Below are 26,957 nucleotides of genomic sequence, written 5' to 3' on the forward strand. Positions count from 1 at the left end.
TCAAACTAATGACATAATTGCTTCTGTAACTGATGCGATACGATTTTTAAGATCTTTCACTCTTAATCGCTTTAAGAGGGCCCTTAAAATTTTACTCGCATAAAAGAATCTTAAAATATAACCTTACAACTCTTAAAAAATAACTAAAAATTATCATTTAATTCAGAAGTAAATAAACAGACTTGATTTATAGTTTTACCTAATTTTTTAAATCTTGCATCAGTGTTATCAATAGTTTTATCGCATCGGTTGCTACAATTATTAATACTCTCACTGTATTGCTGTTAAACCTGTTTAACTTATATTTATGAATGCAATCGACGGACAATTACTATTGATTACGTTATATCAATCCTTTTGCAGTCATATTTTTTTTATTATTAAGATGATGTATCAAATCCTCAAACATTGTGTTTGTAGTGAAAGTCGAAAAATAATAATGTCGTAGGTCATATCATATCTTTATCGATAATCCCGTATTTAATTTATAGCGTCCTAGATCTTTTTTGAGATAACCTAAAATTAATAAATAATGAAAATGACGATAATATAGTCCATATAATTTATATAACACGAATTCGCCTTTGAATCTGTCTATATTGTGAAAAAATACATTTAAATTTCATTAGATAATGATCAATTTTTTCGTTAGAATGAACAATAGAAATTGCCAAAAATTTTATAAACCGAAATTCGTCGTGGCTTAATCGGAAAATCCTTTATTTCCAAGTGATATATAAAAGTCATTTTTACGAACCTGAAATAATTGCATGGAAATGGGACAAGGTGGAAATATTTATAATGAAAAAGAAAATTTATAAATAATAAAAGTACAGAAAATAAATAAATTTATCTTCTTTGCTACATGAATGTTTGACTTGACTTGCTTTTATTATAAAATCTTAAAAAATGCAAGATTTAATTTATATTTTAAAACAAATTCATTTCTAAATAGAATATTTGCATAAATTTTATTCATTACGTCTCTTCCATGTTAACTTCTTAAAATCTTAACCTTTAGGAACTCCGTCACGATTTTAATATTAATTCTCATAATCAATAAGGTCATTAACCCACATAAAAGACGTCCATTTAACTTGTACTCGTTCCTATCCCCCCCATAATACTTTAAAGGTATTTAATGAATAATTTGCTAAGAAATAAAAGCGCAAGATCCTTAATCGGTTTCGTTTAAACCATGTTAGGACCCGGCGAAAATTTGTCCCCTTTGAACTCTAGGAAATGGCGGATGTGACGTCAGATATGCACGATGCAGAACGTAGCAACTGTGTCGATTGTCATTGGCTGATCGCTCGCCACCTTCCACGATCAGTACCGTGGAGGTTCTGCTCCCAAACCTTTGACGTGTGGTGTTTGTCGACAAAAAGTGAGGAAATAACGCAACCATCCTGGACGAGGTTGCCTTGAAGGATATTTTTACAGTTAGTTTACGTCGTTGTGTGTTGTGTAGTGTGTGTGTGTGTGTGTGTTTGTGTGTATATCTCCGTTTCTTTATCGTCTTACTTGGAGCCGAACCCCTTAAAGATGGGGTGTGCAATGAGTGCCGAAGAGAGAGAGGCTCTAGAACGAAGCAAACAGATAGAGAAGAACCTTAAAGAAGATGGTCTTCAAGCGGCAAAGGATATAAAATTACTATTATTAGGTAAGCCTATCTTCAAACACCTGTAGATTTTTGGTTATTCGTAGATAATTCCAATTTTATATTACAGGTGCCGGTGAATCGGGCAAGAGCACTATCGTGAAACAAATGAAGTAAGTTGCTTTTTCTTTAATCTATATACTTGTAACTACTGACTAACACCCGTCTGTACGTTTGAAATGGGTGTGGCGTGTAATAACTCGGTAACGGGACATTAGAACCGAGACAAACCTACCACTGTATATCATAATTTACGAGCGCTTCTGTCAGGAACGCCATAAACACCGATAAAAAAAATTCATTCTTTCGAACTAATTATAATATTTAATTAAGCCATCTGTTTATAATAAATATAACAACTTACATAGATATACAAATATATTTACAGTATATATGAGGGTTATTCCAGTTGCCATCTTGGTTATCAGAAATCAATATAGTATTCGGCGCCATTTTGAGAGGGTCGGCTTTACGGCGTGACAGATCTGCTACACACAGCTGTCACATTGCTAGGAACTTTGTAGCTTATCTGCAATAGAACACTGAACGAACTGTAAACTAAGGAAATGTAAATACGAATCCCATTCGATCTAATTTTAAAGGATTTGAGAATCGTTGTATAGATTTACAAATGAATAAGCTTTCTAAAAAGAATACATATACATTATGACTATTATTTTGTTTTCATTTTTTGTGTGCAGTGTTTAAAATTTTATAGTGCAGTTAGCTAAAGTAGTTGCGTGTATTCCTCTAAATTACAAAAGGGTCGAACCGTAGACTTGTGTCTTGTTCTCGTATGAGTCTATTTGTCGTTTTGAATACTTAATCTCATCGGATACGAAACGTTGGACTTATGCATACACGAAATAGTGTATTGAAAGTGTGGTGTTCTATATCGAAACTTTACCAATTGCAATTGCAATCCTTAATTAAATATGTAGCTAATTTAGGTAAACTGAAGTAAATGAATCGTATTCGGTGTTTTTTCCAAATTTCGGAGCATTCGAATAACGTTCACGAGTACTTTAAAAATTACAGAGTATTGTCGTGACGTCACTAGTGTTTGTCTTCCGTTATTATAATATTCATCGAGTGTATCTCTCGGAAAGTGTTTTAGTGCAAATGCCATTCGTTTTCGATTAATAATCTTTTTATAAAGACTTTTAAAAAGTAATGTGTTTACGTATTATGTAAAATAACCGCTTAGGTAATTAAATTGCTATGTAATTTATTATAAATAGCATGCGTTTGATTTAATTTTTGATTAATTTGATGCTGCTAAATAAAAGAAAAAAGTAAAGTTATCGATACGGGCAACGTAAATTAAATTAGTTAATTTTTATTAATTGTATTTTTTATAAAGGAGAATCGGTCACGTGGTATTTTTGAAAATGGCTATTTTAAAATATCGAATTAATTTTTTTTTTTTTTAATATTTGTCTTTTCTCTCATTTTGGTCATTTTTTATTATTATTAACATTTGCCTAAATTTTATGCATTTTAAATTTATGTCGTTCGAGTGAAGAATAATAACATGAATTAAATTTGTAGTATCTTCCATCATTGTTAATATTTATTTTATGCTATTCGATACACGAACTTCAGTTTGTTGTCCGAAAACATAAATAATAGCATATATTAAATGTCTAAAATTCAATTAAATAAATAGTTTTCCCTGCATGTTTTATAAGCATAAATAAAAAAGAATTTATTTTGACAAGAAAAAAATAAATAAATACGTTATTGAAATAAATTTTTTTAACTAAAAACACTCTTTTTTTCAAAGATATTTTTGCTCAGTTTTTTCAATAACTGGATTTTTTTATGTTCGTAAACATAAGCAAGGAGTTTATATATATATATATATATATATAAACTCCTTGCTTAGTGAACAAATATATATATATATTTGTTCGCTAGGCTATTCGAAACTAAAAAAAGGTCGTATCGATTATTTAAAATCCAACATTTGTTCTTAAAAAGTGGTTGTAACTTAATCCGTTATATTTGAAACCCATACTTTACATTTTAAACCTCTTATATTGTAACCAATTTTAGTGTTTGAATTCTTCAATTTCTTAGAATTGCACATCATAAAGTTGCTTCCCATAACTGTTTGTATTTGTTTTATACCATCAAATACAAGATCATCACTTTGTCGTTTCATAATATAAATAATAAGACAAACTGTATATATATATATTTTGATATTCTATTATAGGCACATCAAAGTTCATCTCTAAATAAACTTTCAAAGCCAAGCTAAAATATTTATATTGGCATTTATTATTAATTTAACACATTTAAATAGAAATAAAATCTCTCTGTTTTAAAAATGATATCTCAATAATAAGTTTCCATTTTCATTTAATAAAATTATCTTTTTTTTAACTTAAATAATATGTTAAAATTATTTACTGGTAGATTTAGCAATTTTAACATTAATATTTGTAATAAATTGTTAAATCAAATGCTTTAATTTTATATTATTTACAGAATTTTTATTTATTTATTTCATAACTGAAATATCTTCAGGCCTCCATCTTGAAATCAATAAATTAGTCCAAAAACTATCCATTAATATCTGAGCAAATACTTTTTTCTATAATATATCATATGAAATTTTATTATTTGAGAAATTCCACATATAGTTGCATGGTTAAAATTGTATTGCACACTAAAAAAGAACTTCTAAATTTGTTAAATATATAGATCTACAGTTACAGTTGCCTTAACATTAATTTTATAAAATTAATGTTAAAACTTATGAAAATTGAGTATTGTTATTTATATATAAAGCTATATATTTTCTTTATAAAAAAAATAAGATACACTTTTTCATAAATGTATATAAGCATAACACAATTAAAATTTATTGTAATACGGGAATATAATTATTCTACTACCACAGAAACAATTATAAATATGGGTTATAAAAATTCTGTATTTTTTAATAGTTTCTACAGAAGCAGAAGAATAATTATTCTCCCGTATTACAGTAAATGTTTAAATGCGTTAAACTTTATTACAGATGTGTAAAAGGTCGCTTAATTCTTATAAATAAAACATTTGAGATATTTAAATCTTGTAAGAATTTGTTGAAATATGATTGAAGTGCAAAATCACCAGTAAGAACATTTAATATTTTCTAAACGAATTGAACAGTTGTTTCCTGTAGAATTTTTTAAAATACTCGTATAATACTTTAAAATTTTTAATAAATGCTAAACGGAAATTTAATTCGGGCTTCTTCATAAAAAATTAAGTTCAAAATATAGTTCAGCCATACAAATTCTTGTTGGTTTTTTTTATTATTATTCTTACAGTATTGAAGTTAATGTACAGTACGTTTATTCTCAACGATTGGATCATTTCTTTATACTTTTAAACGATATTAATGACATTTTAAACAATACAGTAAGTGGAAAAAGTAGAAATAAGTTAAGAACTTTCTCACGAATCAACATTACTTCCATGTTATAATAATCTATAACGTTATAGCATACGAAAATTCTTTAATAAATATTTAAATAAATCCGCTTGAACTTCTCTATCAAGAATGTAAAGCAAAGAAATAATGAATCGCAGCTGCACTTTCATGTTTTTAATAGAAAAATCCAAAAAAAGTTAAAAAGGTGAATAAATTATGAATATGAAACTTAAATTTTTAATTATGTAAGATGATGATTAATTTTTAAATCTAATTTACTTGTTTTTTCTGTTAAAATATTGCGATTATTTACGACATCGTTCGTTTAATTGTGTTTTTTTTACAGTAATTCGTCGATTTCTAATACGCTTTTGTAAGGGAAAGTAGACCACAAGCAACAGTTTTCATTGTAAACTATACTAATCTCAATTAAAATAAAAACAATCGTTTATTTATCCGTATAAAAAAAATAAAATGGTAGAAATAAGATACACAGATATAATCAAAATAATAAAATTAACATTATTTCTATTCCGTTATTCGTTCGAATAAATTTTACAACGAATTTTACCTCGCTGGTAAAGCAAAAATATATTGAAAAATAAGAACCTTTTTGCTTGCTCAATTATATAATTTATTTAAGTTTTGTATAACGATGTTAAAATTTATAATGTTTGATAAATAATTTAGGCATTTTTAATCTTGAAGATGTGGATTTTTAAAAGTATAAATAGTAATTACGATAGAGATGTCGTGTTGCAGAGATAATAGCTATGTTTAAACGAAATGTCTATATTTGATATTGCTACACATTTTGATTTAATTATTAACGATTATTGTCACTGCATGTGTTGTCGGTGAAGTGTGACGTCACCGGATGATTATCGACGCGTCGCTAGCATGAACAATTATGTGTCCTGAGGCGTCGCCTTCTTATCGGCAAAAATTTTAATTTCTTTGATATTGAACGCCATTTCTGCTGTATTTTTATCAGTAAGAAAATTTGTGAAAGTTTAAAGTCCGAGTTTATTCAAAGTGTAAGAAGAAGAAGAAGAAAAAGAAAAAAATTCTTTTAAGTTTCTAAAATAAAATGTCATAAAAATGTTAGTCTACCAAATGGAATATTTAAGGAAGAAAGAAGCCCCGAGCGACAATTCGAATGTATTTTATGAAGTTTATTTTATATATATATATTGAATATTAAAGAATGGAGGAAAAAAAACTTCGATCCGAAGAGAAAAAGAAATTATTTTATTTTATAACGAAAAATTTAGCCAATTCAATTAACCGTTCTGTACATAATTAGATTTGATTAGTCAGATATATTCGATGATAATCGATATAAAATGTTTAATGGTAAGAAATTGGTGGCTTTGATATATATTCGAAGGGTTTTTAAAAATTTTTTTGAGATATTTAGCTGATTAGTGCTACTTTGAATGGTGATTACACAATCTGATTGGTCGAAAAGTTTGAATTTCTTTTAAGAAATACTTATTTCATTGTATAGTTCACTGCATAATTCATCCATTTTATTGTAAAAAGTAGTCTTACGATTATAAAATATCGAATCAAATAAAACGTTATCCTTTAATTGTTGATGTGATATAACGCATTAATCTGATAATAAAATAATTAACATTGGTTTGAATTATTTTAAAGGATCTGTGTAGAGTATAATTGACAATATACTTTCTTAAAATAAAAGTTGTAATCGCTCGAGAAGAATTCTTACAAGAAAATAATTTAAATTTAGCGATAAACTTTTGTTTAATGTAATCGTTAAGATTATTTCCTTGTTTAGCGAATAGACTTGGAAAATTTGCTACGGTTTTCATTTAAGCATTTTTCCTCTTGGCTTCCGTTCTGGGTTAATTGGTTGATCGAAACTAAAGTGGAATATGCAATATGTCAGAACAGCATAATCGCTACATTGTTCAAAAGTGACACGTATTAACTTTCAGGATATACATTTTGAAACGAGAAGAGCGAAATATACTATTTTACTGTCGAATTAATGTTTTATTATCGTATTTAAGAATTTACCTGATGATTTCAGAGATGCTCGTAAACTGTTAAAATACCACAAAATGAATAGTCGACCTACTTTTAATAGTAGTCAAGCAAAATAAAAAGAAAGGAGACGGAAGATAAAAAAGCAAATCTAAGAAAACTAAATTTTACTAAATATACAGGAAAAGCGTACAAATCAATAATGATATATTTCTGCTATTAAAGGCCTTTTCACATTTCGATTATACATTGAACATTAAATAGGACATATCGAAAAATATTCCCTTAACATTAACCTAAATTCTAAATTTAAACCGTATTCTTTTCCTCTATTATAATTTGATTTTCAAAGTATACTGGCTTATTATTTCGAGGACAATTATAGTCTATTAAATCCTATTACAAGCCCATAAAAATTTTATTAATTTGATTGTTATATTGTTTAAAATTCGTTATTTTTTTAAGGAAGAATCGAAATGTGTCATCTTAGATAGAATTGATCGCCTGATTTATTATGAAAGCATATTGTGATTCATTATTCAGAAACAAATAGGTGATTTTAAAATATCTTATTCTTTATCATATATATCATCCTGGTGACTGAATTTTTCGTCTAGGAATTACTGAATAACACAATTTCTCGCATATTCTACGAAAAGGAATGAAAATAAGCCTTAAAATTAAAACCATGTGTAAAATTTGGTTATTTTAGACCAACTCAAATGGACAGCATTATTTCGGCGGAGTTTCCAAATCCAGAAGATCCTATACTCTTTGAAATCAACATCAAGAATATGGACCGTGTGGCGCCTTCATTGATTGTTACACAATGCTTACTTACATAATAATGCATTAAATTTAAATTGTCACAAAGTGTTAAGTGGATAAAATCAGGGAGTGCTAGAGGTTTCGTGGTAGCCTATATTTTTCGTGAGGCCCTACAGAATAAGTATGAAAAATTTAGTATAGATCAGTCAAAGGGTTTTAGAAGTTTATAGAGAACGGAGAAGCATGACACGCATTCTATTTCATATAAATAGAACATACAAAATATAAAACCAAATTTAATCTTTTATGTTATAAAATTTAAAATCAGAAATTTAGAAAGATGAATTATAACTAACGTATTTCTAATCAGCTGCGAGAGTGGTTATCCATAAGAATCCATAAGTTGTGGAAGCATTTCATAAATTATTATGAAATCTTCTTGTTCCTTGTATAATTTTCCATACAAGAAATTAAAACTTTTCGTAAACCTCCTCAACTAATAAGTTGAAATAGAGATAAGCTGATAAGTGGAAATAGAAACGATGAAAACAATGTAAAATTAATGATTTAAACACTAAAAGGCACTTATCATTATTTAAAAACGAGTAATATGTTTTTCGCCGTAGTTTTGTACATTTCTTAGACTTATCTTGATTATTCATCTTTTTAATTAGGCACAAATGAATATTTCTTTAACGACCTTTAAATTATAGCATTGAGAAAGAATTGAATAATTTTGTGATGTGGAATCATCATCATTTATTTCGTGAGAAATTCTTTCATGCCTACAGCTGCGACACTATATTGAACTAGCTTTTCGAAGTTCGAAATGGTTCGAATTCATCTTCTTAAGAAAGACCACGTTGATGACCGCCTGTTGTTTTAAAGTCATTCAATGTCCCCGTTTGAGCGAAAAAGGTCTATATATGCGAAAATTGCAAATAGTTGAAATAGTTCGCGTAATGGTTATCATCATTTTGAATTTGAAATATTTTATAAAATGGTCTAAAATCTAATTCGAGAAGATATTTCCCGAGTTATCTCGCAATAGATTGGCTAAGCATCATCATTTCGATATTTTAAAATTTTACGTCTTATGTAGATTGGCCCATAATTCGATAAACCAAGTCAAAGCAAATTACTTAGATCAAGACGATCAAAAGATGTAGTAACTGAAAATTCGTACCAGCACATTAAAATGCTGCAAATAATTTATTGGGCATTGCGAATTTCATTTGGAACAGTTTTTAACAGATTATTAGTAGAAACGACAATATTATTATTCTATTTTAAAATGGTTAACTCACTTGTGGCCATTCAATTACAGAATTTCTGTCTTCGTGAACTTATTCTAATGGATTCATTTTCAATATTTTTATTTCTTATTGAACGCTCGCTTTGTTTATTAGATTGCTACACTCGCTTACATTTTCTTATCTGCTGCTTCGCTGTAAAAGATGCCAACGAGTTTACGAAATTTCTTCGAGAATCGCCTCTTTAGACAATTTAATAAACATTTTTTATGCTCGAGGCACACCGTAAAACGGAGAAATTTTTTCTGGCGCACTTCATTTACAAAATAAAAAGTATATTAATATATTTTAAATTATAAATATAGCTGTGTACTATAACTGCTACCCTGTAGGCCTAACCTAGCTATTAGTTAATCGTAGATGTAATACATCTTTGTATAAATTGGCTTCATTTCATTTTCAAAATATACTTTCGTAATATTCGTGGTGCATTTAGCCATCTGTTGAGGTGTTGAGTGGTTCTCGAATGCAGGTGCACCAGTGTTTGCATTTGAGAACCACTGGTCTAAAGTTTGATATTTGTTCATTTCTCATAAAGTTTAGAAACATTCAAAAATATAAGATAAGCAATTTTCTTTCCATGTAAGATTATAAGAGGATTTCACAGATTCCTTGCCTATAACCGCGCTTTTTTTTTAATAAAAAAGAACTCTTTAAATTAAAACTTTGACTTAGAAGAATGATAAGTTTCCTATAGTTTTCTTCGCAACCGATCTACAAATCTTGTAACTAAGCTATTAAAAAACAGAATTTTTTATGGATAAAAACTAAAAGAAAGATTTACGAAAATTCCATTTGAACAGGAACATTAGAAAAAATTGATTTCTAACTTTAACAATACACCTGTCTACCAATTAAAAAAATTCTCTAAGTCGATGCTTAAAAGTGCATTTAAGAAACGGGTCGATACATTTTCCAAAACTTTTAAAAGAAATTTTAAAAAATAATTAATCGATTTCTATGACGTCACATTTTACATTACTTAAAATATCAAAATAAAGCTAGAAATTGATTAGAAATGCGTAAAAATAAATCTGCGTGATTAATTTTTCATATTTTACTGACTTTTCTCATAGAAATTCCGATATTTATTATTATTATTATTTTTTTTAGCTTCGAACAGTTATAATATCAGCAATTGTCTCTTCTATAATCGATCCCTTATTAACTTAAAAAAATCTTAACCTTCGATTCATTTATTCTTATCAAAATGGATAGAGAATTTATTTATTTATTTTTTTAATATAAAATAATAATAATAATAATAAAATAACGATATTTATCCCTCTAATACCGTTAATACGAGGCAATTTCGGAGATTATTTCAACCCATACACAATATTAAATTCAATAAAAAGTGATTTTTAAATTATTAGAATTAAACTCTTTTTCTAATTTAATTTAACGAGTGGAATTTCACATTTACGATTTTCAATTTAGTCAATTCACCTAAGTCATAACAGCTTTATTACCTTATACATTATAATTTTTTTTAATGCAGAAAATATATTAAAATGTGTAAAATTAATTTTGTAGATTTAATTCAATAATCTAAATTTTAGAACCGATTTTTCTCGATCTTTTAAAGAGAATCCCTACCTCAACCACGATGTAAATTGTCATTACGTTTTAATTAACCTGAGTTTTTATTTGATGGATTAAATCGTTATCGTGTTCAATAAAATGTAATGACACTAAGTAGAGAGAGCATTGAGATTGATCATACTTATTTGAATCACGTGGCACATGAACATTCATTCGATCACGTGTTTAATTGATAAGGTAGAATACCTGTTTGTTATTTGAAACTGTTTATTCGTGTTGTTATTATTTTTATTACGAGTAATTGCTACTAGTTGCTTAAAATATAAGTCATAGTCGAAGACGATTACCATAATTCAACTAAAAATTGCCGTAAAAGAATTTGATAACTGTAATTGAACCATGGAATAAGAATAAAAGAAAAGGTGAAAAATTTTCGAGTTGGCATTTTTCTTCTTCAACCGAAATAATAGTTAATAATTCATGAAAGTTCTCCCTCTTTTGGGATGCTTCCAATAAATATCGAAAATTTTCGGTAAAGTAGAAATTTTTGTAGGAAAAAAATCAAATCAAATAAAATTTTAAGCTTATATCTGTAAATAAATAAATTTATTTATTTTAAAAGCTGTAACATTTGCTAAACACTGTACTTTATAAAAGAAACTGGGGAAAATGACATGATCGATGCGTAATGAACGATGTTGAGATTTAAAACATAATTAATTTATTTACATTTTACAATTATTTTTGTATGGAAGCTCTTTTATTTATCGTCGTGTATCAAAATTAATTTTAAAAAATTCAGGCAGTTTTATATACGATTTAATTATTTAAATAAAATGTACACGGTTTTAAATGTATCCTCAAAAATTTTCTTCATGTGAATTACCGGTTTTAAAGAAAAGAATCGCAATTGTATTCGCTTTTCCTACTTTTTTATGTATATAATTTCTGATTGTTTCGTTATTATAATTGGTGTGAAGGTCGAATACTTTCTTTCAAAGATATGTGTCACAGATAGAAAATGTTTAAAACGGTGTAATGAGGTCATCTCTTTATTTTCTTCAAGTAGCCTACTTCTATATCAAGTTCTTATTATTCTCTTTATATTTTTATACACAGATGCAGATATTGATGTCATGCGGTACTACAAAGTAGTTATTTCGGATTTTTATTCGATACATGTTATATTACAGAATACAGATTATCCATGTATCGACTTTGTTATTAGTCACAATGTCTTCAGCAAAAGTATTTTCCAAAATGGCAACCGTTGTACAATGATTCAAATTTTATTATTTTATTTATATTGTGATTCCAGTAACCCCGTCAGAAAAAAGTAACTCCATTTCTCTTTTTTACCATTGTTTCTGAGCTAAATATATGATTTTGAATTTGAAAATTTTATTAGTAAAATATTTCAGATTACCGGCGACAAGTTATGCAGAATATTTATTATATAACAGAAACAGAAGGGGAGAAAATCTATAAATAATGTAAATACAACAATTTAAACTTGGAAAAAGAATGATTATTGTTTTTTCTCTTTTGTTAAGTTTCTATGTATAAGATTCTTACATATTTATAATGAATAAAAATAATAATATAAATAAAAAATGGCTTAAACAACCTTTACAATCTAGCCTATAGAGTACAAGAATAAAATCATCACGCAGGATATGCTTTAATTTTCGATACATGATAATATAAGTTCATGCAGTTGTCTTAGCGTGTATATAGAATATTAATGTGCATTACACACGCAGACAAAACTTCGTCAACCGAACACAGTTTGTTTTACAGCAATGTCAATTTCCTAGTTTAATTTTTATTTTCAGAATAGTTTTTGTATGTTGTTGTTGTGTGTGTTACACGTAATTCCTCAGTATCACGGGGTATTCGTCATTCATTACTCCGACTAACGCCATATGAGATTATCAATGTTTAATCACTGTAGAAACACTTTTAAAGATAACTTTATATGATATATAAAAGAGATTTAAATTTATAAACAAGCAAAACGTGGGTTTCTTCCTCTTTTTTAACACGAATTTATTATTAGTATCACAATAGCTCAGTTTGATTTATATCAACATTAAATTTGGTAGCAAATTCCTCTGGCGGTTTAGGAATTGTGCAAATGGGTATCTTTTATCATCAGAGAAAAATGCCAACTGGATCTTTCTACCTCTTTCCATTTAATGGATGAATTCGAAAAATTCTGTCTACTACATTAGAAAATGAAAATAAGTATCAGATATTTTTATATGTATCAAAAGAATTTCAAATAGTTTATACCGTTCAGAATGAAATTTTACAGCTTTGAAAATGCTACGCTGACATATTTTTATCATCGAGGTTCATTACGCTAAAGCTATATAGGAGCGTTATAGAAATGGGAATCTAAATAACAGTATGATAAATTAAACAATGATATAAAAATGTAAATTTGATTCTGTTTTATATATTTTATAGATGTGTCAGTCTCCGTTGTAGCAAGTTTCTGGTTATCCTAACTCTATAATACAGTATTATAGATTTATGTGACGTATTTATATGCTAGATATTACCTATTTAAATTGGTAATCTCATTTATAGATGATAGCAAATTAAAAACTTTGTGTAAAATTTTGGAAAATCAACCCCCTTAGTTAAAGTGTCCCTATACGCCTATGGGTAATATATATTTGTTATTTTTATATATTTTATTTATAACAATAGACTGTTTTATAGTAGAAAGATAAAATTTAGAGACTTCGTGTAATGTCGGTACTGAATCGAGATAATAATTATGAAACCACAAGGAAACAAAGGTGTGGGTTAATATCTTACGACACATTTCTCGTATTTGTTTTTCATACCGATAATATCTGTATACAAAACAATACAATTTGGTAGCAGACACCTATGACTCATCATAAAATCCTGTTTTGTCTGGATTCCTTATCGGCATTTAAGTCTACGATAGGGTAAAAATTCTCTACAATTGTTAGATTAAATTGGTCTTACGGCATTTGAATTGAATGCCGAATATCTAAACGGACTAACAATATGTCATTAATAAACTTGTATTTTGTAATGATAAAAAAATATAAATAATTATGTTTTGTAAGGATAAAAAATGCAACAATTTTTAAATTGTTATATGTAGTTTGTTTAACGCAGATTTTATTATTATTGATGTCATATTAAAATATATTAGACTTACATAAATCGGTTTTGTGATGATCTATAAGCATCTAAAGTGATTTTAAACAAGCAAAGATTAAAAGGCGAAATATTTATATAAAATTTCTTTTATTACGAATAAAATATTTTTTAAAACTATTCTAATGACAAAAATAGACAACTCGAAGCACAGATTGAAAAAATGTTATCATAGAATACAGAGTTTAACATATTTATAATTAATTAACCCTTAAAATTTGTCAGTAGACAGTGTTAAATTGAAATCTAACATATTATTTAAACTAGTGTAATATTAATTATTATTAATATTAATATAAAAACGTGTAAGTTTATTTTCCTTCTTTAACTCATCGGATATTATTGCCAAAACCGTTTAGATGTAACTTATACAATATATAAATTGATTATTTGCTTCGTTCAAGTCTGAAAGGACTTTGGAAATCGATAAAATAAACGTTTTGGAAAGGATGCTGCCGCGTATATAATACTTTTCTAAATTTTAATTTTTATTCATTTTTGTATTTATTACTCTTCATTCGAGGCAGAAGGTCAAGATTAATGACCTTCTTTATTTAATATATATATATATATACTTCCCCTCAAATACATTTTCGTTTCTCTTTTTAGCATATTTTGATTGGTTTTTCTAGAGTTTTTACCGCTTCTACAGATTAGTGAATTTAGAATTAACCTGTTCGGTAGGCCCACTTACACAAATATACGTTTATTCGCTATGTTATGATTCATATATTTATAAATTTTTAAACTACGAATTCTATCGATAAATCATTAAGTAAATATAGTTGTAATTAGTGCAATGTTACAGAATGGTACCAAAAGGTTCTCGCGTGTTTTGTATATTCTCATGAATACATAAATTACAATTATTCTTTCTTCCTAATAAAACATGTATCGTGATGTATAATTTATTAGATCAAAATTATAAACGCACGAAAAAACAGTGTATATTATATTGTGTTTATAACGCATTTCAACAATTTTAGAAATTGAAATTCTTTCTTTTATGTACAGAATCTGTCAGAAAATAAGCTCTGTGTTGTAAATTTTCTCTTTCATAAATTCTCGCAAGTTATTATACAGTAAGCGAGACAACAATAATAGTGTTTTCGGTATTTTACACGTAAATAATTCAAGAAAGGGTGTTTCTAATTATATTATTATTCATGAATTTATAAAGAATCTTATAACTTATTAACGTTAATAAATAAATAATTTATTACGTATTTTTTTCCTTTTTTTTTACAGAATTATTCATGATAGTGGTTTCACAGCGGAGGATTTCAGGCAGTACAAACCCGTAGTGTACAGTAATACTATACAGTCAATGGTAGCTATACTACGAGCGATGCCAAATTTGAGTATTAGTTTTGCCAATAATGAAAGGGAGGTAAGAATACTACCATTATATATAAATAACTGATCTAATACTTTATATAGAATATAATAAAAAAGAAATTATTGTTTCTATTTGTATAAATTTCTGACGTGTATTGATCCTCGAATAATGACGAGCAGTCGTGTGATTTTGGCGCCTTTCTGTCGCGTTTTAGCCTCTTTGATGTTCTTACTAACACTCAATACCATTTGAATATTTATCGAGTCAATTTTGATTAAAGGTAGAATGTCTGTTAAATAGATTTTCACCCGGCCCAACGCAATTGGTTTTTCGTTTTTATGTAAAAATGTACGCCCATCACGTGATATGATCGATAGTAACCTTTTACACTAGAGGATAAGATAACACGGAAGAAAATTTTATCAATGTTACGAAAGAGGTTTGCTTTTATTTATAAGAACTGTTCGATCACTCAAGGAAATAAAAAAGAAAAAGAAAAAGCAATTTTTAACTTTGGAGAATCAACAAAGATTTTTTTAAAACTCCGATTAAAAGCAAGAAAATGTAGCTTCTTTTTATACACGTAAAATATTTAAACTTGTATTGTGTGGGGTGTCATGTATATTAAGTAATATGTGACAAATTATTTAAAGAGTATTGTAGACCTGTGCAGTATAAGCTAAGAATTATATTTTTATATTCTAAACTCATACATTCTCTTAATTGAAATTTCTAATATTTTACAATAACTAAAAAGGGAAGTGTGCATTAAAAACATAAAATATATAATATATCAACATGTTTAAGAAAAATATCAGATAACTAAACCGTGTTAAATTCATAATAATAATTAAATTACAATAACGGGTAGGAATGATTTCGCGATTAACAGTAAAGATTGTATAAAATATTAATCCATTTATATTGTGTATATAAGAAGAAATGTTACCTTCCTTAAGCATTATATTCCGTTAGTGTTACAAGTATGTAGATATTGATATAAAGGCTGATTTTTAAGGCTAGTCTATAGTAAAGGAAAAACAGCTTAACATCGAATCGCCCAAATTAGTAGAAGCGATATCTTTCCGAAATATTAGAATTTAAATAGCAATCCGAAAAGGTTTTCAATGCTGACGTTCGGAAGCTTACTATATTTCTCCGTGACCTTAATGAACTACGAACATGGCTACACCCATAAGGCACAGGCTCTGCTTAGCAACTGTTTCCGTAACTAGGAAATATCCACCCATCCGATGCACTCTCGACATTTTCATTACCAACAATAGACCCTACCCATTCTTTTTGCGGGTAAGTTCAAAGGCACGCTTCAGTCCAGATGGGCGTCTATGACCTTTTCCTCGACTTCCCAAAGGCCAAACAACGATACTCGCGAACTCGCATCATCAATATTCATTTAGTTACATTTTCTGGTGATGTTTTATATTCGATTTGCAAATATTCCACCGAACGATTTAAAATTTTAATAGTTTCCGTAATGAGATTTACAATTGCATTATACAGATAGATAAAATAGATTTAAGTACAAACTTTTAAACATTTATATCTGTAAAAATCGAATTAAAAAACTCGAATACATTAAACGACCGACTTATACATTTATTACGTATAATTTATGATGATTATATTATGATTTCTTCTATTTTTATATTTAAAAGTATCGATTTACACCATATTTTCTAGCTGAAATATTTCTCATTTTCAAATTACGAAAATAAATTTCTTATTTAAACTTCATTAATTAATAAACTACCTCCTCTTAAACGATTTAATTATTACATTAATGTTTAAAAAAATAAAATAAAGCAAATTCCCCGTATAAACACGAAAATCAGAATTAAACCTACTTGATGCCGTGGCTTATGATCGATAGCATTTGAAAATGTCGATATAAATTGCAATGTATTTTCCATTCACTTAGGATGAGAATAAAGTATTATTCGCAGTGTTAATCTATAAGCCACCACGGCGTATTTAAAAAAATAATAATAATCAGCGTTGCGTGAGATAGCACACTAATCTCTATTGCAAAGTGCGCTATACGTCGAGTTCAGTAGCCTTTAATTCCATTCAGATTCTTCGTTTTCCATCGGTTTTCTAAACATTAAATGACAATTCAGAATTTCGAGCTTCGGAAACAAATCGTTACAAGAAAAAGTCGGCTTCGTAAATTATAATAAACTATATATTTTTGTATTTATAGGCCTATATATTTTACATTTCGAATTCGTAAAGGTCTTTTCTAATGTCGTTTTTATAGCAGTTCCATTATCTAATCGACACAATCGAGAATTTCGAATTTTATCTTAATTTTAAATTAGTGTAATCGCATTTATTTATTACGGTACATATTTTATATATTATTGATAAGGAAGGACGTTTTACAACCGTAAATGTTCGATCTTCTGACACAACGTAACAAATGTTCTTTGAACAAACATGCGATCACTTGTGCAGAACGAATAACATCCTTTTATCTTAATTACGCCATCTTTTATTCTCGCGACCTTCGGGGTTAGCCCGGTGTCTGGATAATGTCAATACGTCAATCACTCTTTTATTTATTTTCAATTAAACCTATTTATTATTTAATGTCTGGAAAATCTCAAATTGCAACCTTTGTTATGATTCTTCAATGAAAAATTTTTGAATTTTTATTCGTATTTTAACCAAGAAGCATCTTTACCTAAGACTATCAACGAGTAAGAAATTTAATGGGCTATTTTTTTTAAAAAATTCATTTAAATTTTAGGCTGATGCGAAGATGGTTTTCGACGTGGTGGGAAGAATGGAAGATACCGAACCGTTTTCCGAAGAACTGCTTAGCGCTATGAAACGGTTGTGGGTGGATGCCGGAGTTCAAGAATGTTTCGGAAGATCCAACGAATATCAGCTCAATGACAGCGCCAAATAGTAATTATCTATGCCAATTTATTATATATAACGTTATAAAAATCCATCATAAATAATTCTGATCAAATAGCATTAATAGTTTTTTTTTTAAACCATTTTTAAATTTACCTCTTATCTTCGTTCATTTCATTACTGTAAGAATTTACTATTGAATTTTCACGTCTGAAAATGGCTTAAAAGTTTTCGTAATTTATAGAGAATAATAATTATTTAAAAAAATCAAATAATTACCAGAAAATCAAGCTACGGATTATGTTGTAAAAATTATTTATCGTGTGGGATGTTTGCTTTCTATATTGAGAACCGAGACATCTCCAAAGTTGCACTTTTATGTTAGATATTCGATACACAGTCAAGAAACAATGTTTGACTTAGAATTATATGGACCTAAATGAAAGGTCAAACGGATTACAATTTCGTTTCATATTAAATAAAATCAACGAGAATAAAACTCAATATTTTGCAGAGTGCAATTTTATTTTTAAAGGTTTGGCTAACATTTTTTAATTAATTAATTTTCAAATTAGATTTAACCGGGTTTAAATTCGGCTTGTGTGTATTTTTTTTAGGCCCGGTCTTGTTTTTTTTCGAATTTTCGACGTTAAAATAAATAAAGTATTTAATGCGTTTGTTGATCAGTTATAGTTGATCCGTCGTGGAAAGGTGAAATCAATCAATATTTACCGATGTTACACTACTAAGCGGAATAGTAAGAATGTCTGGCGATAAAAATCCCTCTTGTGGTTTAAGGTCCATGTTGCCATCGCTATGGCAACCAACAAACAAACGCCCATGAATTTTAAAACTATTATTATTTTATTTATTCGACGAAATTTAATAACACGTTCGTTGTAATGTTTATCACTATATTTAAGCTAATTTATATTAACATCTATTTTTTATATTGAAATTTTATAAAGAAATAAAGTTTAAAAAATAATAAGAATTAAACTGTACCGAAATGATACTATCCGTATGCAAATTAACATCCTTTTCTATATTCATCAAGTTTAAAAAAAAAAAAAAAACTAATTCATTAATTCGATTTCAAACATGCCCTGGGATTGCATGTTACTATAAATAGCCGTTCTGGTGAGTCCGGCGATGCTGTTGTCATGGATACGCCGAATGACGTCGCTGTGATGTCATACAACGTCTAGTCCTTTTCATCGTTTGTTCTGAAATCGTTCTCGGTCGAATGTCATAAATGGCGGAATCTTCGATATATTTACAGCAAATTATTGTTATTATTATTATTTTTATTTTTCTTGCATGCGAGATACGAAACCTGTAATATTTTTACGATTTATATAGCGATTTAATTTTAAAAAATAATTTTTTTTAATTAAATCATTAGATGGAGCCACCGAAATACGTCGATTGAAATGGATAATTCATCAAAAGATAGAGCGAGTGTGTTACTTTGTTAGGAATCGTGCTACTCGGAATTTCATTTGGTGAAATACAAACTTAAAGAATTTTATTTTCTCCGTCGAAATTTAGAAGGCATTTTAAAATTTTCTATCGATGTCAAAGCAGTTACAGTGAAACAAAAATTGCAGAAAAGGTCCCCTTGGGAAAAGGGGAAGTAAATTCCGTCTTTTATTTTTCTCTCGCTTGACCTTTGACCTACACTTGCCAGATAACTTCTTAAGTCAATAAAAAAACTTTAATGCTGTATAAAATTTTATGACAAATTCCGATAGTAGAAATTACATATACTTTTTATATACTGTATCTTTTTGTTGTGCTTGTTAACGTCAGATATTTCATTTTAGTATGGATTTTTGTACAAATTTCTTACGATTTTTTTTTAATATTCAAAAACTAGTTTATCTTTTATTCAGTTACATTCAGACTTTATATTACTAGGCCCTATATTCTTCTACGAAGGAAGCAATGTACTAATCCAATATATCTTACGATCTTAAGTAATAACGTTTAATGACGATTAATTCATTATTATTATTTTTTTACTTTATCTGAAATTTCTTTTACGCTCTTGTGGCAATATGTTGGGTAGAAATTGGTATTTTCTATTATTAATTAAAAGGATTTATTGAGTAAAAATATCGAGTTATCGAATAAACGGTTAACTAATAAATGGTTGCGATCAAAAATTAGCTTAGTTTATTTAAAAAATTAAATTAATTTATCCATTATATAAGTATGATAATACTTTATATTGAGCACGTAAATGTCAATAGAACTAGCATCAAAAAGTGGCATGCCTAATTATACCTAGAAATGGTATTTAATATAATCTAATCTCCCTTAACTATGGCACAAATTTTCACAATGTATTAAATTATTAAATAAGAAAATATATAGACTAACATATATTTTATTGGGCCGCAATTTTCAAAAACTGTAACCTATAAATTCCCACTGGCAGTGGTCGCTGTTGGTTGTCTACTCTTAATCTCGAGAATGGAGTTAGATAGACAAAAAACTAGACCAGATATGGAAACCTTAAGGGAAAGAGGTCTCGATTAACTATACACGAACTTCAGATTCAAATTTTGAATTGAAATAACATGAATCCTAAAGTTCCCTTGAAAGGAGTTAGATAGATGACCGGCACGGCTCGATTGCTGAAGGGAAAGTATGATGTACAGTGGCAAGATACTACTAATTTGAAAGTGGAGAGCATATATTTTAAATTAAATAAATTAAAAAATATGATTAAAAATTGTAGCCCGGCATTGTGACGATGTCACAATAAAACAATTGCTCGTAAAGATGTAAATTGTTCAGGAAATCTTTGTCAGAGTAATTACGATGAAGCGTCAAAAATCAGGATTTGGCTATCGAAAAATGATAACTCTTTCAATTGTAACTTCGTTATTGATGTTCTAACATTCATTCGGAATTCTTAATTTTTTGAAATTATAATTAACAGAATTAAACAAAAAGTAGATTAAATTATATTTTCAATCTTTGTATCCCTACATCCCTTGTGAAATACTGGCTTGAACTTAGAAAACGTAAACTTGAATTATAGCTTTTTGGAATTTACCGTACTCGAAATGCTAATTTACACATTATATTTGAAAATCCGCATGGGGTCCGGCTCCAATTAGTCCGGATTTTCGACGCTTCTCTATATTCAATAAAATGCGTTTGATAGAATATTCATCTTTAGATCATAGCAGACTATTATTATACTGATTTCAAGAAAATATAATATACAAACCTCCCAGCAATGACCATCTCTAAACGTTAGCCATTTTTTCAGGAACGTTTCTTTTTGAAATGCATAAAAAATATCCTCCAAACAACAGTCATTTTCAATTATTTTAAACAATTATTAAATTATTTATATCAGGTTCTGAAATATTGCAACTCTAATTTCATTCACTTCTAATTAAGATAGAAGACTGAAATTTTGAGGGCATTACCAAAATCCAATAACAATGCATTTGGTACTTGTGGGTTATGTTGTTCAGTGGTCGTTGTTCAAAGGTTTGAGTGTACTTAATTCCCAGTGGCGCGTTATATTTTCATGGGATCCAGGCGAATTTGAATTAGGGGCCACATGTACAGTACAGTGTTGACTTCAGACATTTTTCTTTGAGGAATGTTTTGAGAGAAATATTTTCTCCTGAAAGATTGGTTTGGGGCTCTCTCTTGGTGGGCGAACCTGGTAATTGCCTTTTTTGCTCATAGGATAACGCGCAACTGTTAATTCCTAAATATTAGGCTGCAATTTTCAAAAATTGTAGACCTATAAATTCTCACCAGTGGTGAGAATTTATAGGTCTATAAGTCGCTGTGGTCTGTCCTTCCTTAATCTCGAGAACGGAGTTAGGTAGATGAAGGTCGAGACCAGATATGAAAGTCTTAGGGGCAGGAGGCCCCGATTAACTATATACGAACTTTTGGTTTTGACAGTAATTCACGTTATTTTAATTCAAAAATTTTTTCCCGAATGGAACTAGATAGATGACGCATGACTCCATTGTTGGTAGGAGAAGTACGATGTACAGGGGCAAGACATTATTGAAATTGCAACCCGGCACTGACGATGTCACAATACTGTAAATAATTGCTTGTTATAACTTAAAATCATAAAATTTATTTTTCAAACGCAACACTTAGTTTCTTCTTATTTAGGAATTATCTATCCATATAATTTAATCTGGTATCATAAAAAATAAAAGTAACGGGCGAATGTTATCACAATTTCAAATGTTTTGGATTTTTTTTTCTATTAACTTATAATGGACAACATAGAAATGAATATTAAATATACAGTACATAAAATTGTTTAACCTAATAGTAGAATTTTAGATTATTCCAAACATTTTATAGTTTAAAAAAATCAAATTAAATTCTGATCTTTCTAAATTATAGTTTCATCGACGATTTAGACCGATTGGGTTCTAAAGATTACATGCCTACGGAACAAGATATTCTTAGAACTAGAGTCAAAACTACAGGAATAGTAGAAGTTCATTTTTCTTTTAAAAACCTGAATTTTAAGTGAGTTATTAATTTAAATAGATCAAAATTTAAATCTTAACTAATTAATAAGAATATATCTCTTCTACTTAAATCAGGTTATTCGATGTAGGAGGTCAGAGGTCAGAGAGGAAGAAGTGGATTCACTGCTTCGAAGACGTAACGGCTATTATATTTTGTGTGGCTATGAGTGAATACGATCAAGTTCTTCATGAAGATGAAACAACTGTGAGTTATTTTAATTAGAGTTTAATTTTTGTTTTTGCATCTCTAAATTATGATTTTATTTTTCAGAATCGTATGCAAGAAAGCCTCAAGTTGTTTGATTCTATATGTAATAATAAATGGTTCACCGATACATCAATTATTTTGTTTCTTAACAAAAAAGATTTATTCGAAGAGAAAATTAAGAAATCACCACTCACTATTTGTTTTCCTGAATATACAGGTGAATATAAATTAAGAGAATAGTAAATTTTAATAAGGCTATCGCAGTTGGTGTACATTTATATTTAAAAATTTGATATATTGTTGCCGCACTTGCACTTGTGTTTATTTGCAATGATATCTGCTCTATAATACCTCGTATATAAAAATAGTCTAGAATAATAGTTTGACTTAATTATTTTGAAACATTCATTTATTCCGAGAGATATCATTATCTCTCCAAATACATTTACTGATTCTTAGAAAATTTACTGTCTAAATGATAAAATTCTCGGAATCAACCTGCAAAAAGCACTCCGATTAATAAGATTGTGCAATATAGCGTAATGTTAAATGAACGACCAGGACTGTGCTTTTCTACCTGCTGATCACAGTTACTTTTATAGATTACAAATATATAATTATGTGGTCATTTTTAGCATGGTTTCTCTTATCATTTTATTATATTTTTTACTTTATAATTTAAATATCATTCTCATTAGTTATATACTAATTATAAAAATTTCAAAATATTGATAGTTGCATGTTTGGCATGTTTTCTTTGAAAATTTATTATAAAATACTGATACACAATCTTTGGTATCTAACTATTGAAAATTACAAAATAAAAATGGTAACTATACATTTTTACTAGAAGAACGAAATTAATTGCATCGCTTTACTGTTTTTAATACATTTTACAGGTGCCCAAGAGTATGGAGAAGCAGCAGCCTATATTCAAGCTCAGTTTGAAGCCAAGAATAAATCAACCACCAAAGATATCTACTGCCATACGACATGTGCCACAGATACCACGAACATACAATTTGTGTTTGATGCAGTAACTGATGTGATCATTGCTAACAATCTGCGAGGATGCGGACTCTATTAAAAGAAAAGGACTCCGTTCTCCCGTCGTAAGATGTCTCGCCTAGGGTTAAAAATCCAAAAGCTTGAATTCAGTGGATTATCAAAACCAATTTCTTTCATTTGTAATTGCTGTTGTTTTCAAATTGGTGATTTGTACTCTGCAAAAAGGTACAAGAGAACGGGCGAGAAGTAGAAAAGATAAGAAATTTTGTGGTTAATAAGGTGACGGGACTGTAGCCTCGGGCACTTTATACTTTAACCACTATTCTACCAACCATCTAGTCATGTGCAAGCTATTTGAACCCAGAAATGCTTCGGCTTAGAGTATCCCGGATTTGATGCTTTTCTTGTGATTGTTATTTGCCAGAAGTTTGGCAAACCGTGTCTAATGGCCCATCTTTTCATTCGTTGTATTGAATAATTGCATTTGATGAATGTCTTTAGCTGGCGTACTAGAAAGGTTATCCTCATGGCTGATGGATAAATTGAAATCATATAAAAATATCAATCAAAACTTAATTTTCACATTTCAAAACTGGTCGGGGCACAATTTCAAATCTTAATCTCTTTTTGATTCATAATATAACAATTAAAAATGATAATGATGATGATTAAAAAAAAAACTTAAATTTACTTGACCATCTTTCTCTCTTCACAAAAATTTTTGCATTTGACATGCATCACTGGCAGTCTTACATTTAAAAAAAAAGAAAAAAAAAAAAACAAACCTCATGAAATGTGCCTCAATTGTTAATTTAGGAAAAGAAGGAGAAATCTAGGTCACAAGATCAAACCGACGAGTAGATATGGGACCATGTTATCACTAAAGAGGATGGTATCACCAGTGGCGTCACCATGCACATTCTATTTGGCTTCTGTGCCAATATCATTATTCTTCATATTCTCTGTGCATTTCTTCTGTTCGGGTATGCAGTATCTGCAATCTTGCCCAGTACACTAATCAAATGTGTTTAGCATTTTTAAGAAAAAAAAACAAAGCAGAATGGTTTGCACAGGATGCTCACCAGTGAAATATCATCATCATACATGATAATGGGGATGAAGGACTACTTTTTTGGTAACAGATGATATCCATTTATTGTTGTTTTCATAATCTACATAACCTACATTCTGAGTTTAATCTGTGATGTAAATAAATCTCTGTTTATCCATTATTGGCAATATGGCTCTAAAAGTAACATCCCTACAATCAATTTGACTGTTCCTTTCTTCCTATTTATCATAAATATTTCTTGCTTACATTAATAATGATTCTTTACCTTTGGCTTGTCTTTGCCAGAAAATTTTTTCCATCAATTTTATTTTTTCTAGATTTGAAAACGATGCAAAATTGTTCTAAATCATCCCTGTGTTCGGCCTTTGTCATAACTCTTAACATTATGACACAAGTCTCGAGGTCGAGCATGACATGTATTAAGCTAAACAGTTGAATAAATTTTAGTAGTAGTTCTCAAAAAAATTTTCTGTTTGCTTTATTTATATATTGTTTGTAACATACACGAATTCATATTTTAAAAAAAATTGTTAAATTGCTTTATATACTAATACACAAAAGTAAGTTTAAATCATGAGAGTATTTCATTCAAAACACATTTTGAAATCACTAAACTATTGCAATCTTTTCTTGTGAGAATCTTAGAATTCAAATTTGAAAATGTAATATTTTAAAAATACTGATTTACTGAAATATCTAATCAATTATTATAATTTTTATGTTTAATAAATTTAATCTATTTCTAAGAGGCATTCTGAAATATTAAGAGTACCATAATAATCAAATTTTTAATATTAGTAAATGCATATAGAACCTTTGTAACAGTTTTCAATTTTCCCATAATTAATTTAAAATATTGCATATTTTCTGGAATTATATTTTACTAAAAAGTATTTGCTAATGATCTATATACAGTAAAATCTCAATTTAATGGATGCAATTTCAGGTCTGTATGTCATATGTGAAAATTAGCACCACATTAATTTTAAAATGGTTTTTTATATGTAATTAAATTAACAGATATTTTCCTAATCCAAAAGTCACTGCTCTTAAATTAAAGTGTATTTACCAAACCATGTTTGTTTATTTCAATTTAGATCATATACATGTTTATTATAGTCTAAGAACTATGGTGAATACATAAATAATACATATAGAATACTTTCTGTAAAATTAAACTTCTCATACATATGTAGATATATATTTGTGTAATTAAAATTATGTAAGTAAAAAACAAATAAACTAATTAATTTGTCAATTTTTTAACATGCATATTTATAAAATAATGTAGGTTTTCTGATTGACTTTTGGATTTAATGGACACCCCCATGCCCCAATTAGTCCATTAAATCTAGGTTTTACTGTATTTTCAAATGATGACATTTGATTCATTATCAGGCTATAACCTGGCTAATTAAATATATAGATATGTATAATTTCATAATATATATATATATATAAATTTAATTTAATAATTAGAATATTCTGGAAGAAAAGATTGCAAGCTTGAGTCCAGTTATGGTTTAAATTCTACTTACTGTACCATTTACAATACCCAGACTTCTAACTGATCTTTGTTTCCAGACCAATTAATTTAGAAGATATATTATCAGCTGTAACAAGTGACCTGTATGGTTATATCTGCACAATAAGTTGAAGTTGCAGGGTTTTTCTTTTCAGAATATTCTCAATTAATTAAATTTTAATTATTACATTTAATATAAGATGGCAGCTTGATTATCTACTTTTGGTCCAAATTTTATACTTATATATTTAATTAGTTTAGGTTATAGCTCAATAATGAATCTGGCATTATCATTTAATTATTAATATATAGTTTTGGTTTGATTTACTATAATCATATAATGTATATTTGTGTTTGCCACCTGAAAATATGTATTACTATCTGAAGTATATTTACTAACATTAACATAATTATTTTTCCAGTTAAATATCAGAATAAAAAAAAAATCTTTAAA

General features: G+C 28.3%; 1 protein-coding gene across 1 annotated transcript; it reads left to right on the plus strand.

The window, feature by feature from the left end:
* The first annotated feature begins 968 nt into the window (after window positions 1-968).
* Window positions 969-25,443, plus strand: LOC136972460 (guanine nucleotide-binding protein G(o) subunit alpha). Its single transcript, XM_067267057.1, has 8 exons — window positions 969-1,663; window positions 1,731-1,773; window positions 15,182-15,323; window positions 18,043-18,203; window positions 22,560-22,688; window positions 22,766-22,895; window positions 22,962-23,115; window positions 23,798-25,443. Exons 1-8 carry the CDS (start codon window positions 1,546-1,548, stop codon window positions 23,983-23,985), a joined length of 1,065 nt encoding a protein of 354 aa, XP_067123158.1. The 5' UTR covers window positions 969-1,545; the 3' UTR covers window positions 23,986-25,443.
* The last annotated feature ends 1,514 nt before the right edge of the window (window positions 25,444-26,957 follow it).

Source organism: Centruroides vittatus, unplaced genomic scaffold (genome assembly GCF_030686945.1).
Source record: "Centruroides vittatus isolate TY-2023 unplaced genomic scaffold, ASM3068694v2 contig_2908, whole genome shotgun sequence".
NCBI lineage: Eukaryota > Metazoa > Arthropoda > Arachnida > Scorpiones > Buthidae > Centruroides > Centruroides vittatus.